This window comes from Ictalurus furcatus, chromosome 1 (genome assembly GCF_023375685.1).
Source record: "Ictalurus furcatus strain D&B chromosome 1, Billie_1.0, whole genome shotgun sequence".
Lineage (NCBI taxonomy): Eukaryota > Metazoa > Chordata > Actinopteri > Siluriformes > Ictaluridae > Ictalurus > Ictalurus furcatus.
In genome coordinates this window covers 36,856,159-36,869,996 of record NC_071255.1, presented here as the reverse complement: position 1 = coordinate 36,869,996, position 13,838 = coordinate 36,856,159, and the positions used below count along the sequence as shown (strand labels likewise).

General features: G+C 40.1%; 1 protein-coding gene across 1 annotated transcript; it reads right to left on the bottom strand.

The window, feature by feature from the left end:
- Window positions 1-1,859: 1,859 nt before the first annotated feature.
- tecrl2a (trans-2,3-enoyl-CoA reductase-like 2a) lies at window positions 1,860-12,105 on the bottom strand. The gene is made up of 12 exons (XM_053625313.1): window positions 12,012-12,105; window positions 11,201-11,252; window positions 10,068-10,112; window positions 8,023-8,126; window positions 7,738-7,856; window positions 7,508-7,613; window positions 7,084-7,156; window positions 6,944-6,987; window positions 6,811-6,868; window positions 6,548-6,636; window positions 6,410-6,455; window positions 1,860-3,265 (listed from the first exon to the last, which is right to left on the bottom strand). The coding sequence occupies exons 1-12, from the start codon at window positions 12,078-12,080 to the stop codon at window positions 3,138-3,140; spliced, it is 933 nt and encodes a 310-aa protein (XP_053481288.1). The 5' UTR covers window positions 12,081-12,105; the 3' UTR covers window positions 1,860-3,137.
- Between the last annotated feature and the right edge of the window lie 1,733 nt (window positions 12,106-13,838).

The window sequence follows — 13,838 nt, the reverse complement described above, 5'->3', positions numbered from 1 at the left end:
TATATATATATATATATATATATATATATATATATATATATATATATAAAATATCAAATAATATACAGTTTTAAGTCATATATATTCTGGAAAGAAGATATTATTTAGAGTGGTAGTTAGGGTGAGAATTCCTTTTTAGGAGAACAAATAAACTGACCTTTTTGTAGTCACTTTAAATAATTGTGTGATGTCTCTTTTGTACATCATTTTTCTCATGTTTACAAAGGGTGCTGATACTTATGAACAGCACTGGACTATATAAGTGGTAATATGCCTGTATGTGGGTGGCTTTAATACTAAGAACACAAGCAGTTAAAAGCCTAAAAGGATGATATTCAATCAGTATTATGCAAATTCTAATAAGCTGGCTGGTAAGTGCCCGCTTTCATTCATAGATGAGATGTAACTAAATTCCATTATGCAAATGACGGCATGCTGATTGGTAGATTGGTTCCATTTATGCTTCGAAGCTGGAAGGCCCTTCATGCAAATTAATTATGTAAATGACTTTTGGATAATTGGTGGAAATTGGAGGATGCTAGCTATCATTCACTTTACTTTATGATCCACAAGGAAAAGGAATCTTTATGCCAATTGCTGGATAATTTGTGCATAATTATGCAAATGATTTTTGTAAATGAGTATTGCTGTTTGGTGAATACTAACTTCTATTCATGGTCAGGTTATTACTTTTAAATGCTTTATTCAGCTCAGGTTCAGTATTCAGCTATGAATAAGTAAATATGACATAGTTTACAAATTAAACAATAATTTATAACAATAATGAATTCATTAATCAACCATTATTTATTCATGACTCTTTAATTAGTAAACTACATATTGCTTGCTTGTAAATAGTTTATTACCAAACCTAAATTAAAGCGGTACCTATTTTGCAGGTGATTTTATCTGAATTGGTGGATAGTACCTGTCATTCATGGCTGATTTCTTTTAAGGCCCATTATGCAAATTAGTTATGCAAATTACTTACATCAGTGCTTTTTTTGCCACTTGGTGGATTCTCGCTTCTGATCATGCATGATCTCTTACTTTAAGAAATAGCATCTAATTTGAATATGCAAATTAATTCAGCTACAAGCTTTTATTCATAGTTACGCTAAAGTCAGAACCAGAATTATTGGCACCCTAGGGGGAAAATGGAATTTTTTTTTTCTCTGAGTAGAATTTTACTCCAATTAAACATTACATTTATTTCACATTTGCAGTGTGATATCAGTTAATTATCCACAAAGATTTTTTTTTACACATCTTTAATGAAGGGGGTGCCAATACTTCATGAGCTCACTGTACTTTTTCAGGACAAGACTTTGGTGGATTTTATTTATGGTTGATCTGCTGCTTTAAGATGCATTATGCACTTGATTTTATGCTGGGTTCTGGCTGCTAGCTACGAGTTACATCACCCTCCAGTAATATTGGCACCCTTGGTAAATATGAGCAAAGAAGGCTGTGAAAATTGTCTTTATTGTTTCGTACTTAATTCATAGGGGTGCCAGTTTGCAATTGTTTGATATCCATGAGAGCAGAGTATTTTTGTGAATTTTTCTAACAAAAGATGAAAATGTTAAACAATAAAGACAAATTTTTCACAGCCTTCACAGCTCATATTTACCAAGGGTGCCAATATTAGTGAAGGGCAGTGTATGTTATACCATTTTAAGCTCTATTATTCAAAGGAAATATTCAAATGAGATCAACAGATGAATATTAGTTTGTATAATAAATCTTAAAAAGGGGAATAGGATCAAATTCTTTAGCTCTGATATTAATTGTCTGATGTAGAGCAAAGTAAAATACACTTCATATTTTCTGAAACCATCAATATTCATGAATCAGTGTAAGGTGGCTGACTTATTTATTTATTTATTCAGTCATTTGTTGGACTTTGTTAGCAATATATAAATTACTTATATATGATTTTTTTAGCAAGTGAGATGAAAAAGGAAAAGAAAAGGATGAAAAGAGAAATTAAAATTGAAAAAAAGAAACCATAATTTCTCATGCTTTATTTTTTTTTTCTAAGTGTTTTAAAAGCAGTTAACGTTTCATTTAAGCACACGAACAAATTACAAAGAGAACATTGTTATTTAATATCAATTAGAAAATCTACTTATAAATGCTTATAGGTGTTCCACTAAAGCACTTTTTAATGACAAAACTGAGAAATAATTTTATGAGATAAGGTGACAGTGATGTGGCTGTGTGAGGTCACGGTGCTTTTTCCACACAGCAATATTATTCTCTCTCTCTCTCTCTCTCTCTCTCTCTCTCTCAATGTACTCCAGGCCATGTCCTCGGGGTGTGTTAGACAGGATGTTTAGCTTCAGGCTTCGGCTGGAGGCGACACTCGTCCTCACTGGGAGGAAGTCAATAACATCTGAATTCAGCTGTCATTAAGACCAGTCTTTAGGGGCTAATTAGTGATCTCTCTATTTCTCTCTCTCTCTCTCTCTCTCTCTCTCTCTCTCTCTCTGTGTGTGTGTGTATGTGTGTGTGATTTATTCCAGAGCTCTAGAGGAATGTAGATTTGTAATAAATGCCACTGAGAGCCTACAAAGCAATGTCAGTTTTTGGTGTAGAAGCCAAAATGTACTAATTTAGTTTTACCAAATGTATTCCTTTGCGTGTGTCGTTAGTGGACACGAGCTAATTGTGATTCGTGTTTATTTTGTTTTAGTTTCCTTCTGACGACAGTGACGAGTTGTGAGTGTGTATTTTATACACCAGCATTTCCCTCCAGAATTGCATTGTTAGTGAGAAGATTATGGTCGGAGGTCTGGTTTTATATACATTCTATAGCTAGCTTGTGTGGATATCTCACGAGCCTGATGCTACCAGTGAAACCATGGCAACCAGCAATGAAATAAACATACGGCACACCACACACGCAACCTCTCAGTACACCGTGTTTACAAATGCTAAAAGCGCTGTTCTGAACTAATCTGTTCAATTCGGTGTCAGTTGTCCAGAAACAAGTGAAAGAGAGAGTTTTAGAAAAAGTTTTATTCGAACAGGAAGAAGAGTACTCATACGCTACTTCATCATCATCAGAGTTGGAAGGTGTTTAATGGGAGGATTGAGAGAAGGTGCATCCAGAAGATTCGTGTGTTTTACTGTCAGAGGATGAACGGGAGGATGGACATACGGAGAGTAGGGTAGTCCTTAAATTCCCGGGTGTAGGCTTTGTGCTTCCACTTTGCCCATATCGTCATCTGAACAAATCCGATCAGCGTGAAGACAGCGACTGACCGAGACCAGAGCAACAACACAACACACACACAGCTACACAAAAATACATTACACAAAAACAGCCCAAACAAATCTTAGTCCCGATTAACGAATGTGTGTTAAAGGATCATGCAGCATTTTACTTAAATCAGATTCCACTCCGCTGTGTGTTATGGAGCAACCCTAGCTCCATCCTAACCCTAATCCAACTCTAACCCTAGCTCCATCCTAACCCTAATCCAACTCTAACCCTAGCTCCATCCTAACCCTAATCCAACTCTAACCCTAGCTCCATCCTAACCCTAATCCAACTCTAACCCTAGCTCCATCCTAACCCTAATCCAACTCTAACCCTAGCTCCATCCTAACCCTAATCCAACTCTAACCCTAGCTCCATCCTAACCCTAATCCAACTCTAACCCTAGTCCAACTCTAACCCTAGCTCCATCCTAACCCTAATCCAACTCTAACCCTAGCTCCATCCTAACCCTAATCCAACTCTAACCCTAGCTCCATCCTAACCCTAATCCAACTCTAACCCTAGTCCAACTCTAACCCTAGCTCCATCCTAACCCTAATCCAACTCTAACCCTAGCTCCATCCTAACCCTAATCCAACTCTAACCCTAGCTCCATCCTAACCCTAATCCAACTCTAACCCTAGCTCCATCCTAACCCTAGTCCAACTCTAACCCTAGCTCCATCCTAACCCTAGTCCAACTCTAACCCTAGCTCCATCCTAACCCTAATCCAACTCTAACCCTAGCTCCATCCTAAACCTAGTCCAACTCTAACCCTAGCTCCATCCTAACCCTAATCCAACTGTAACCCTAGCTCCATCCTAACCCTAATCCAACTCTAACCCTAGCTCCATCCTAACCCTAGTCCAACTGTAACCCTAGCTCCATCCTAACCCTAATCCAACTCTAACCCTAGTCCAACCCTAACCCTAGTCCAACCCTAGCTCCATCCTAACCCTAATCCAACCCTAGCTCCATCCTAACCCTAATCCAACTCTAACCCTAGCTCCATCCTAACCCTAATCCAACTCTAACCCTAGCTCCATCCTAACCCTAATCCAACTCTAACCCTAGCTCCATCCTAACCCTAATCCAACTCTAACCCTAGCTCCATCCTAACCCTAATCCAACTCTAACCCTAGCTCCATCCTAACCCTAATCCAACTCTAACCCTAGTCCAACTCTAACCCTAGCTCCATCCTAACCCTAATCCAACTCTAACCCTAGCTCCATCCTAACCCTAATCCAACTCTAACCCTAGCTCCATCCTAACCCTAATCCAACTCTAACCCTAGCTCCATCCTAACCCTAGTCCAACTCTAACCCTAGCTCCATCCTAACCCTAGTCCAACTCTAACCCTAGCTCCATCCTAACCCTAATCCAACTCTAACCCTAGCTCCATCCTAAACCTAGTCCAACTCTAACCCTAGCTCCATCCTAACCCTAATCCAACTGTAACCCTAGCTCCATCCTAACCCTAATCCAACTCTAACCCTAGCTCCATCCTAACCCTAGTCCAACTGTAACCCTAGCTCCATCCTAACCCTAATCCAACTCTAACCCTAGTCCAACCCTAACCCTAGTCCAACCCTAGCTCCATCCTAACCCTAATCCAACCCTAGCTCCATCCTAACCCTAATCCAACTCTAACCCTAGCTCCATCCTAACCCTAATCCAACTCTAACCCTAGCTCCATCCTAACCCTAATCCAACTCTAACCCTAGTCCAACCCTAACCATAGTCCAACCCAAACCCTAGCTCCATCCTAACCCTAATCCAACTCTAACCCTAGCTCCATCCTAACCCTAATCCAACTCTAACCCTAGTCCAACCCTAACCCTAATCCAACCCTAACCCTAGCTCCATCCTAACCCTAGTCCAACCCTAGCTCCATCCTAACCCTAATCCAACTCTAACCCTAGCTCTATCCTAACCCTAGTCCAACTCTAACCCTAGTCCAACCCTAACCCTAACTTCTCCCTAACCCTAGTTCAACCCTAACCCTAGCTCCATCCTAGCCCTAGTCCAACCCTAACCCTAGCTCTATCCTAGCCCTAGCTCCACCCTAACCCTAACTCCTCCCTAACCCTAGTCCAACCCTAACCCTAGCCCAACTCTAGCTTTAATCCAAAATTTACCCTAATCCAACCCTAATCCTAGCACCACCCTAAATATTGTCAAGCCCACACCCTAATCCAACATGCATCCTAATCCAATCCTAACCCTAGTCCATCCCTAGCCTTAATCCAACCCTAACCCAACTATAACCTAAATCAACTCTATCAGCCTCAGTCCACCCTTATCCTAGTCTAACCCTACACCTAATCTCAGTCCAAACCCATACCTAGTTTATCCCTAACCCTGATCCAACATTAAACTAACTCTAGTTCAACACTAGCCCTAGTCCAAACCTAGCTCTAATCCAACACTAAACTGAAACTTTGTTCAACCCTAGCTCTGGTCCAACACTAAACCCACCCCTAGTCAAACCTTAAACCTAGCACAAACTAAGTAGTCCAGTTCTAGCCCTCGCCAATCCCTAGTCAAGCCCTAATCCTAGTCCAACCCTAAAACTAGCCCTAGTCCAACTCTAAACCTAGTCCAGCTCTAACCCTAATCCCATCCTAACCCCATCTATAAACCAAGTCAAACATTAGCCCTAGACCAACCCTAGCCCTAAGCATAACATAACCTGGTCTTGCCCAACCCTTGACAAACACCAAACCTAGCCCATCTATAATCCATACAACCCAAGATGCTAAAAAAAATATCTTGTCACCAAACCCTGGACCAACCCCAAACTAAGCCCAACCCTAACCCTAACTTGATCTTAATGGTTGTCCATCCCTAAACTTAATCCAGGCTTAACCACAGAACAACCAGAACCCTTGTCCAACCTTAAACCTAGCCCAATTTTAACCTTAATCCTACCCTAACCATAGACTATCCCTAACCCTCGTCCATCCCTAAACCTAACAAAACCCTAAATCTAGCCAAGCTATAGACATAGTGGAACCCTATCCCAGAGCCTACCCATATCACTAAGCATAATCTAACCCGAATATAGCCTAACTCTAGGCACTACACTGATGGCTGTGCTAACATTAGTCTGGTGTTAATACAAACTATCGAAATCTCACCTGGAACACACTGAGTCATGATGGAGAAACTCACCCACACTCCAACCTGTAGATCAGACAGGAAGTCAGAAGATGACAACAATTAGAAGAGGATCACAGCATGTACAAAACCTTTATACTTCAGAATGATTTTCTGACCTCATATGTATAATTGGGACAGGAAACAAAGAAGAAGAGCCAAGTGAAGGGGTTTTTAGAGGGATGAGGGAAACTTCGATATTTATCTCCTGCTAACCCAACACATCAGAACATACACTCAAATCAGTGCGACAGGATAACACTCTGAAGATATCTGAAACACTACTTCATTATTTATGGAGTTCACCTTAATAATGAGTAGAGAATAAAGGAAAGAAAGAAAGAAAGAAGAACAGACTTAAGGTCCTGTCTCAGACACTCACCGTCTCCTCCTGAGGTGTTGAGTGACCAGTGGATAGAGAAATTTCCCACCTCACACAGCTGAAACGTAAATAAAACATCACTACATTTCAGTCTGATGGGGTATTAACCCTATAAGGGATGGTTCTTACACACCGTGAACATCACGAGCGCACAGCCGATCTGTGGCCGTCCGTATGCTGGAAATGGAGAAATATAATACATGATATTAAAATAGCGAGAATGTTTTTAACGTGTGTGAGAAAGCAAAATGTCGGTGCTGTGCAATGACTCACATGGTGGAGTGTAAAGTGGGTGATTAATGTAATATGCCAACCACGCAGCAAAACCCCAGTAATACACACAGTTCTGTAAAATAATGCACACACACACACACACACACACACACACACACACACACACCACTCAGTCACAACAAATACATTTTATTAGGATAAAATACTGAAAGGTGGGGAAAGAAAGCTGGAAATGGAGGAGAGGAGGGGGGGGCTAGTATGAGGAAGAAAGAAAGAAGAATAAAACTGGCATAACACAGTGGTGTGCATAAATATTCACCCCCTGGAAACTTTTGTCATTTTGTAGTGTTACAGATTGTACTGGTGTATGGAATAGAAGCAGATTTAAATGACGTATGGAGCCAATTACACACAGAAGTGTGTGTGTGTGTGTGTGTGTGTGTGTGTGTGTGCTGGTACTCACTCTTATGATGACCCCTAGAGGCAAAGTGCCATGGGTGAAACGATGCACAAACACTGTCTCCATCAGTCTCTTAACGTAATGGAGAGAATGACACACACACGCCAGACTGATAGAGAGAGAAAGAAAGAGAGGGAGAGAAACAGTCAGAGGGTGAAAGAGAGAAATATAGAAGGAGAAACAGATGATCATGGAGTACTATTATTAAAATATGCTAGTCAGTGTGAGCGTACCTGACCGCAGGGTCGGGGCCGGGTGGAGTGAGGGTGTGTGGATGAGTGTAGGTGTAGGGGAGTCGGAAGTAGAAGAGCAGGTAAATCAGGAGCGGTCCTACATACTCCAACAGAAACACCTGCACACGAACAGCGTACAATCACATCCCACTGCACACACTGCACCTTACTTTATCATTCACGATTACACACAGAAACAAACGAACAACAAGAGCAAATAAAAGGCGGAGCTGAGGCGAGTCAAACCAGGAAGTAAACAGGTTTAGTCCATTTTGCAGGTCGTACCATGGTCCAGCCGAAACGAGGGCCGAGGTCTCGGAAATACAGCGTGGCCGTCAGACCAACCGGTAAATTCTGTAAAAGCTCATCGTCTCTGAGCTCGCCTGATCCTGAAAGCATAGATCCACTGACATCGCTCACAATGGACAGAATGACATGTAATTGAGTCATATAATATACGAGCCAATCGTGTTCCCGTATGCAAATTAAGTCCATACAACACTGGCTGAGCAGGAGAAGAAGAAGGAGAAGGCAGGGGCGGGCCGTGAGCTTATCCCTAAAGTATGAGTTACTAATGAGGGAAAAGGAGAAAACACATCTCTGCCTGATAAATTAAAGAGCGGGAAAGTCAGAAAAGTCATACAAATAAACAAGGAGAGAGGAATGGAAAAAGGGAGAAAGAAAAGAAAGACAGGGAAAGTGTGCACAGAGAGACAAAATAAAAGGTAGCGTGAAAACAAAAGGCGGAGATAAGGAGTACTAAGGAAAGAAAGAAAGAAAGTAAATGGAGAAAGAGACGAAATAAAAGAGAGGAAGAGAAAAAATGACTGAGAGAAAGAAAAGAAAAAAGAAAAGGGAAAAATACAAAAAAAAGTAGAAGAAAGAAACAAAAGATAGATAGATAGATAGATAGATAGATAGATAGATAGATAGATAGAAAAAAGAAAGAATGAAAATGGATAGACAAAGAAAGAAACAAAAGAAAGAAAAGCAGAGAGAAAAAATAACAAGACAAAGAAGAAAGAAAGAAAGAAAGAAAGAAAGAAAGAAAGGAAGGAAGGAAGAAAGGGAAAGTGTGCAGAGAGATACAGAATGAAAAGTAGAGTGAAAACAAGGCAGAGATAAGGAGGACTAAGGAAAGAAAGAAATGAGTCAGAGAAAGAAAAGAAAAAGTAGAAAAGAAAGAAAGAAAGATAGATAGATAAAGAAATAAAGAAAATAGAAAGAGAGAGAGAGAAAGAAAGAAACACAGAAGAAAGAAAAGCAGAGAGAAAAAATAAGTGAGACAAAGAAAGAAAAAAGAAAGAACGGGAAAGCGTGCACAGAGAGGCGATGAAATGTAGCATGAAAACAAAAGGCAGAGATAAGGAGTAGTAAGGAAAGAAAGAAAGTAAATGGAGAAAGAGACGAAATAAAAGAGGCAAAGAGAAAAAATGACAGAGAGAAAGAAAAAGAAAAGGGAAAAATTAAAAAGAAGAAAAAAAATTGATAGATAGATAGATAAAAAAGAAAGAATGAAAATGGAGAGAGAGACAAAGAAAGAAACAAAAGAAAGAAAAGTAGAGAGGAAAAAAGATTGAGACAAAGAAGAAAAAAAGAAAGAATTCAGAGAATAATGACGTAAATAAATATCTTTGTGAAATCTATGTTTAAAATGCTGCCATGTCTCCCTTACGGAATGTTCAAATGAAAATCTGAAATGTGTAGGTTTTATGTGTGCTAGTTTTCTGTAACGTTGTGGAACGTGTGTGATTCCAGTTCCTGTCCTCAGTAAAGCCGTTCCTGTGAACGCGCTGCTACCTGCACTGTTTCATCCCCCACGTACACGTCTACAGAGCGGAGTTCAGTGTAATCTCCGTGAGACGTGTTATCGTGGAAATCCAGTGGTTTTTCTATGACTCGGTGCCGAGGCAGGGTCTGAGTGAATGTAAAACGAGGGCACTTTAAAGTGAAGCTCTTGTAAAAATCCCGCAGCGGAATGAAAGACCTCAACTGGAACGAGGCAAGTCATCTATACGAGCCGGTTCTGTACGAGTCTCAGCCGTGACTCTGATTACACCTGCTCCAGAGGGGACCTGAAAGTCTTTTTATAGAAGACGATAACCCATATACTAACATGACAAACTCCCACACACACACACACACACACACACACACACACACTACAATCAAACACACTATAAAACACTAACATTCTTAACAAATATCAAATTCTAACATCATCAGACAAACAATTATTATCTCTTCCAAGCAGGAATTATACTAATTATATTATTGTATGTTTTCTATCAGAAGGTTTGGATGTAATGGGAGAGCGCTGTTTCTCTCACTGGGATGGAGTTTGAGCGCTTGTCTCGCTGGATACCAGTGTGGATCTGGAATAAAGGAAGGAAAAACATACCACATTTATTTACCATAGAAATGTATTTATACCAACATTATAGCCTGAAATTCATTAGAGGGAAAACCCCCCAGAAATCATACAATAGATGAACACTATGAACGGAGAAATACAGGATATTATACTGCGATTATGTATTACGCAACACGATACATTCAGAGCCGGGGGAAGGGGGTGTAAACTTTTGAACAGGCCGATCGGTGTAAATTTGTATTATTTTTGTCTTCTGGGAAACACGTCGATATCTTATGTAGCTTCTGAAGGCCAGGAAAAAATAAGATCTTTCAAACAAATTCATAACAATTGACACCGATCATCCTGTTCAAAAGTTTACACCCCCTTCCCCTGGCTCTTAATGTATCCTGTGTTGCCTTCTTGAGCGTCAGTGAACGTTTGCACCTTTTGTAATAGTCGTGTACGAGTCCCTCAGTCGTCCTCAGTGTGAAAAAGATGGATCTCAGCATCATGTAGCTGCTGAAAGAACTCAAATATGCAGAAGATGCTGGAAAAGTAAAGAATGCGCAGGACCTGGAGGATTTTTCTGAAGAACAGTGGGCGGGTTAACTGCTCAGGACAAACAAGGGACTCGTGAACGACTCTCACAAAACATAAACACAGTCGTGGATCATCCAGGTAACGACACACGGGATTAATAATCGAGCGTATCGAACTTCTGAGCTGGTTCCTGTGTGTAAATTCCATTATTATTGTGTCTTATGGACTATATGTAAACATCTGCTATGTGAAAAAGCTTATTCAGGCCAGGAATAAATAAACAACTAAACGGTATTTTATGATCCGTCTTATTAAAAAAAAAAAAAAAAAGAACATTTTGCAGATTCTGCGAGGCATTCGCAGTGGGTGGCGCTCCTGAGAGCCCTCATCACATCCAGCTGTCCAGGACCCCGTCTGGAACTTGTTTTGCACGCCGGGAGCCATGCATTAAAGGGACCGTGCTGTATTATGCCGCAATTATGTATTATACTGAACAGAAAGTCAAATCCATGTTGAATTGAATCAGGGTAGTACATAAAGGAGACAAAAATATGAAGAGTGACTTACACACTCTGTGAAAAAGTCCTTTAATATCACCAATAGTTGAGTGATACTCAACCTGCTAACACACACACACACACACACACACACACACACACACACACACACACACCAATATAGTAAATAATGTAAAGGGCAAAAAAAAAAAACCCAAAAAGAGACAAAAAGAAAGGTACAGTTAAACAAACAAATAAATAAATAGTTAGCCCATTAAGTTCAAGCTTTAAATGAAAATAAAAGTAAAATAATTCGACGAGTCGTTTCTTTCTCTAAATAAATCATTCCGTTTACTCCAGCCCTTCCAGCAGTTTGGTGAAGCTGAAGCGGACGTGAAACGGACTCAGCAGCCATGTTTCCCTGTTTCTGTTTTCTATAAATGTTAAAATAGGTGTGAATGTGAAAGAGTTTATATAGAGGTTTTGCTTGTATTTCCTCTTTTGTAAGTCGCGTCTGCTATATGAGTAAATATATAATATAGAATATATAAATATATATGGAATTAGAAATGCAGCTCAAGTTTATGAATCTTATTAACACATTAACACACGAACATCACACGTAGTATTACTAAAAGCAAGAAATGTAACCATGCATACTGAACCTGGACTTAAATGAATTGGGATATTTACGAATTTGATGTCAGTATATCTCAATCCTGCACCTTTCTGTCCTGTGTTTGGTCCTCCTGAGCTCCGGACGCACATAAACTAGCTCATAAAGGATTCTATAAGTGCTCAGTAAGCTGTATTTAGAGTGTTAGAGCAACACTGAAATGCGCAGTACAGAGCAAGAGCTGTTATAAGATGGTTCTGCTTACCTTGTCCAGAAAACACAGCTGTTCTTTGGTTTTATCATCCAAAATCTCCACCTGAAGGAGCACAGACATAACGTTTGCGTAGCACACTGACAGCACGCTGCTGACTGGCTCATGTCCGTGTAAAACAGTCTGTAGAATGTGTTGCAGTGTTTACAGGAGGACGATTTCTCCTGAACTGATGATCAAGACACCACATTTCCTCTCTGGGGAATCAATGAAGTCTGTCCATCCTGCCTGTGTTTCTGGCATTGTTGTGGAAATACTGTCACTTATCCCAACTTTAAGAAGCTAACATATAACTGATAACTGATGTAAAAAGTGCAATATTTACTATACTCATGATGTGAGTATTTTCATAGCAAGTGTAGCATGTGAGTGCTTGGTCAGCTTATCCTTCAAACCATGAGCGTGCTTCCTTTACAGAAAACGAATATAGCGACGTAAAAGCGCGATCAAATGGACGACATCACGAGGATCTTGAAAAACGAGGAAGCCTCGGAGGTGTGAACTCCACACAGGTGATTTCAATCATCAGAGCAAAGAGCTCGGAAAATCATCTGGATGGTGAGAGTAACCCCACTCTGAATGCGAGGAAATTTCCCCGAAGCGACTTTTGAAATGAAGTCGCCGACCCTAAGTGCATAACCTCGTTTAAAGCAACTATATATGCTCATGTCTGTAAATCACAGGAAATCACTAACACGTACTAAACTCCTGAACAGAATAGTAGCCGGTTCTTCAGCTCTGACTCTTCATGATCAGGGTGGGAATATTAAATCCTACCTGCTTCATCCTGGCACAGAGAAAACCTCCACCTCGAGCTGTCTAAACCACGCGCTCTGTCCTTTATGGTGTGTGAGTCTCTGAGCTGACGCTCTAAAACCGTTCCACTCAGGATTCAGTGCCTCTGAGAGAACAGGATGTCCTGATTAGCCTTTATACGGACATGATTAGCAGGGCGCTAGAGCCTCAGCTAGCACCGATCCCTCACGTTCAGCTCCTCAGTCATGACACACCTGTGCTGCAAATCTGCCATGACTATAAAAATCCACTTTGGGGAAAATGGTAGCTCTTGAAGGCATCAGGTCAGAATGCACATCTTGTGATTCTAATTCAATTAGAGAATTAGAAAATGTTGAGGAGAGAACCACAGTGTGTGTGTGTGTGTGTGTGTGTGTGTGTGTGTGTGTTGGAGTAATTTATTCTAAAAGCTCTGCAGGCCTGGAGATCAGCAGAACTGTCACGCAGTAAAGCTGAAGAGTGTGATGTGGCTGTAATGGAGAGCTGAAGATTGAGAGATTTAGAGATGTGCGGAATGCAGAGTAAGGAGAAGAGAGAGGTTAGGTTTCGTCAGATACACAGACAAGTGAGAGAATAAAGCAAAACCCAATGACAGTCATGCTGTGAGGGAGTATTTACTTCTGCTGACATGAAACAAAGAAAGTGAGAGAGAGAGAGAGAGAGTGAGAGAGAGAGAGAGAGAGAGAGTGAGAGAGAGAGAATCGTGAATGAGTAAATAGTCAAATGAAAAGGACTACAAGGAAAAAAAAGACTGAAAGAAGAGGAAAAAAGAAAGAAAGAAAAAAAGAAGAGGGAAATGAGAGACAAACAAAAAATAGAATAAGAGAAAGAAATAGGAAAAAGAAGAAAGAAATCAAAAAAGAGTAAAGGAACGATTAAACGAAAGGGAATGAAAGAAATAAATAAATAAAGAAAGAAGCGGAAAAAGAAGAAAGAAAGAAAAAAGAAAGAAATCAAGAAAGAGTCAAATAAAGAGTAAAAGAAACAGAATGAAGAAAGAAAGAAAGAAAGAAAGAAAGAAAGAAA

Bases quoted from the DNA above. Each gene is read 5' to 3' on its own strand.
- tecrl2a (XM_053625313.1), bottom strand. From the start codon at position 12,080: ATGTCTGTGCTCCTTCAGGTGGAGATTTTGGATGATAAAACCAAAGAA. The intron at 6,869-6,943 runs GTGTGTAAGAAC...TTTACGTTTCAG, and splicing joins GTGCGCTCGTGATGTTCACG to CTGTGTGAGGTGGGAAATTT. The intron at 6,456-6,547 runs GTCAGAAAATCA...TCTGATCTACAG, and splicing joins GTCCCAATTATACATATGAG to GTTGGAGTGTGGGTGAGTTT.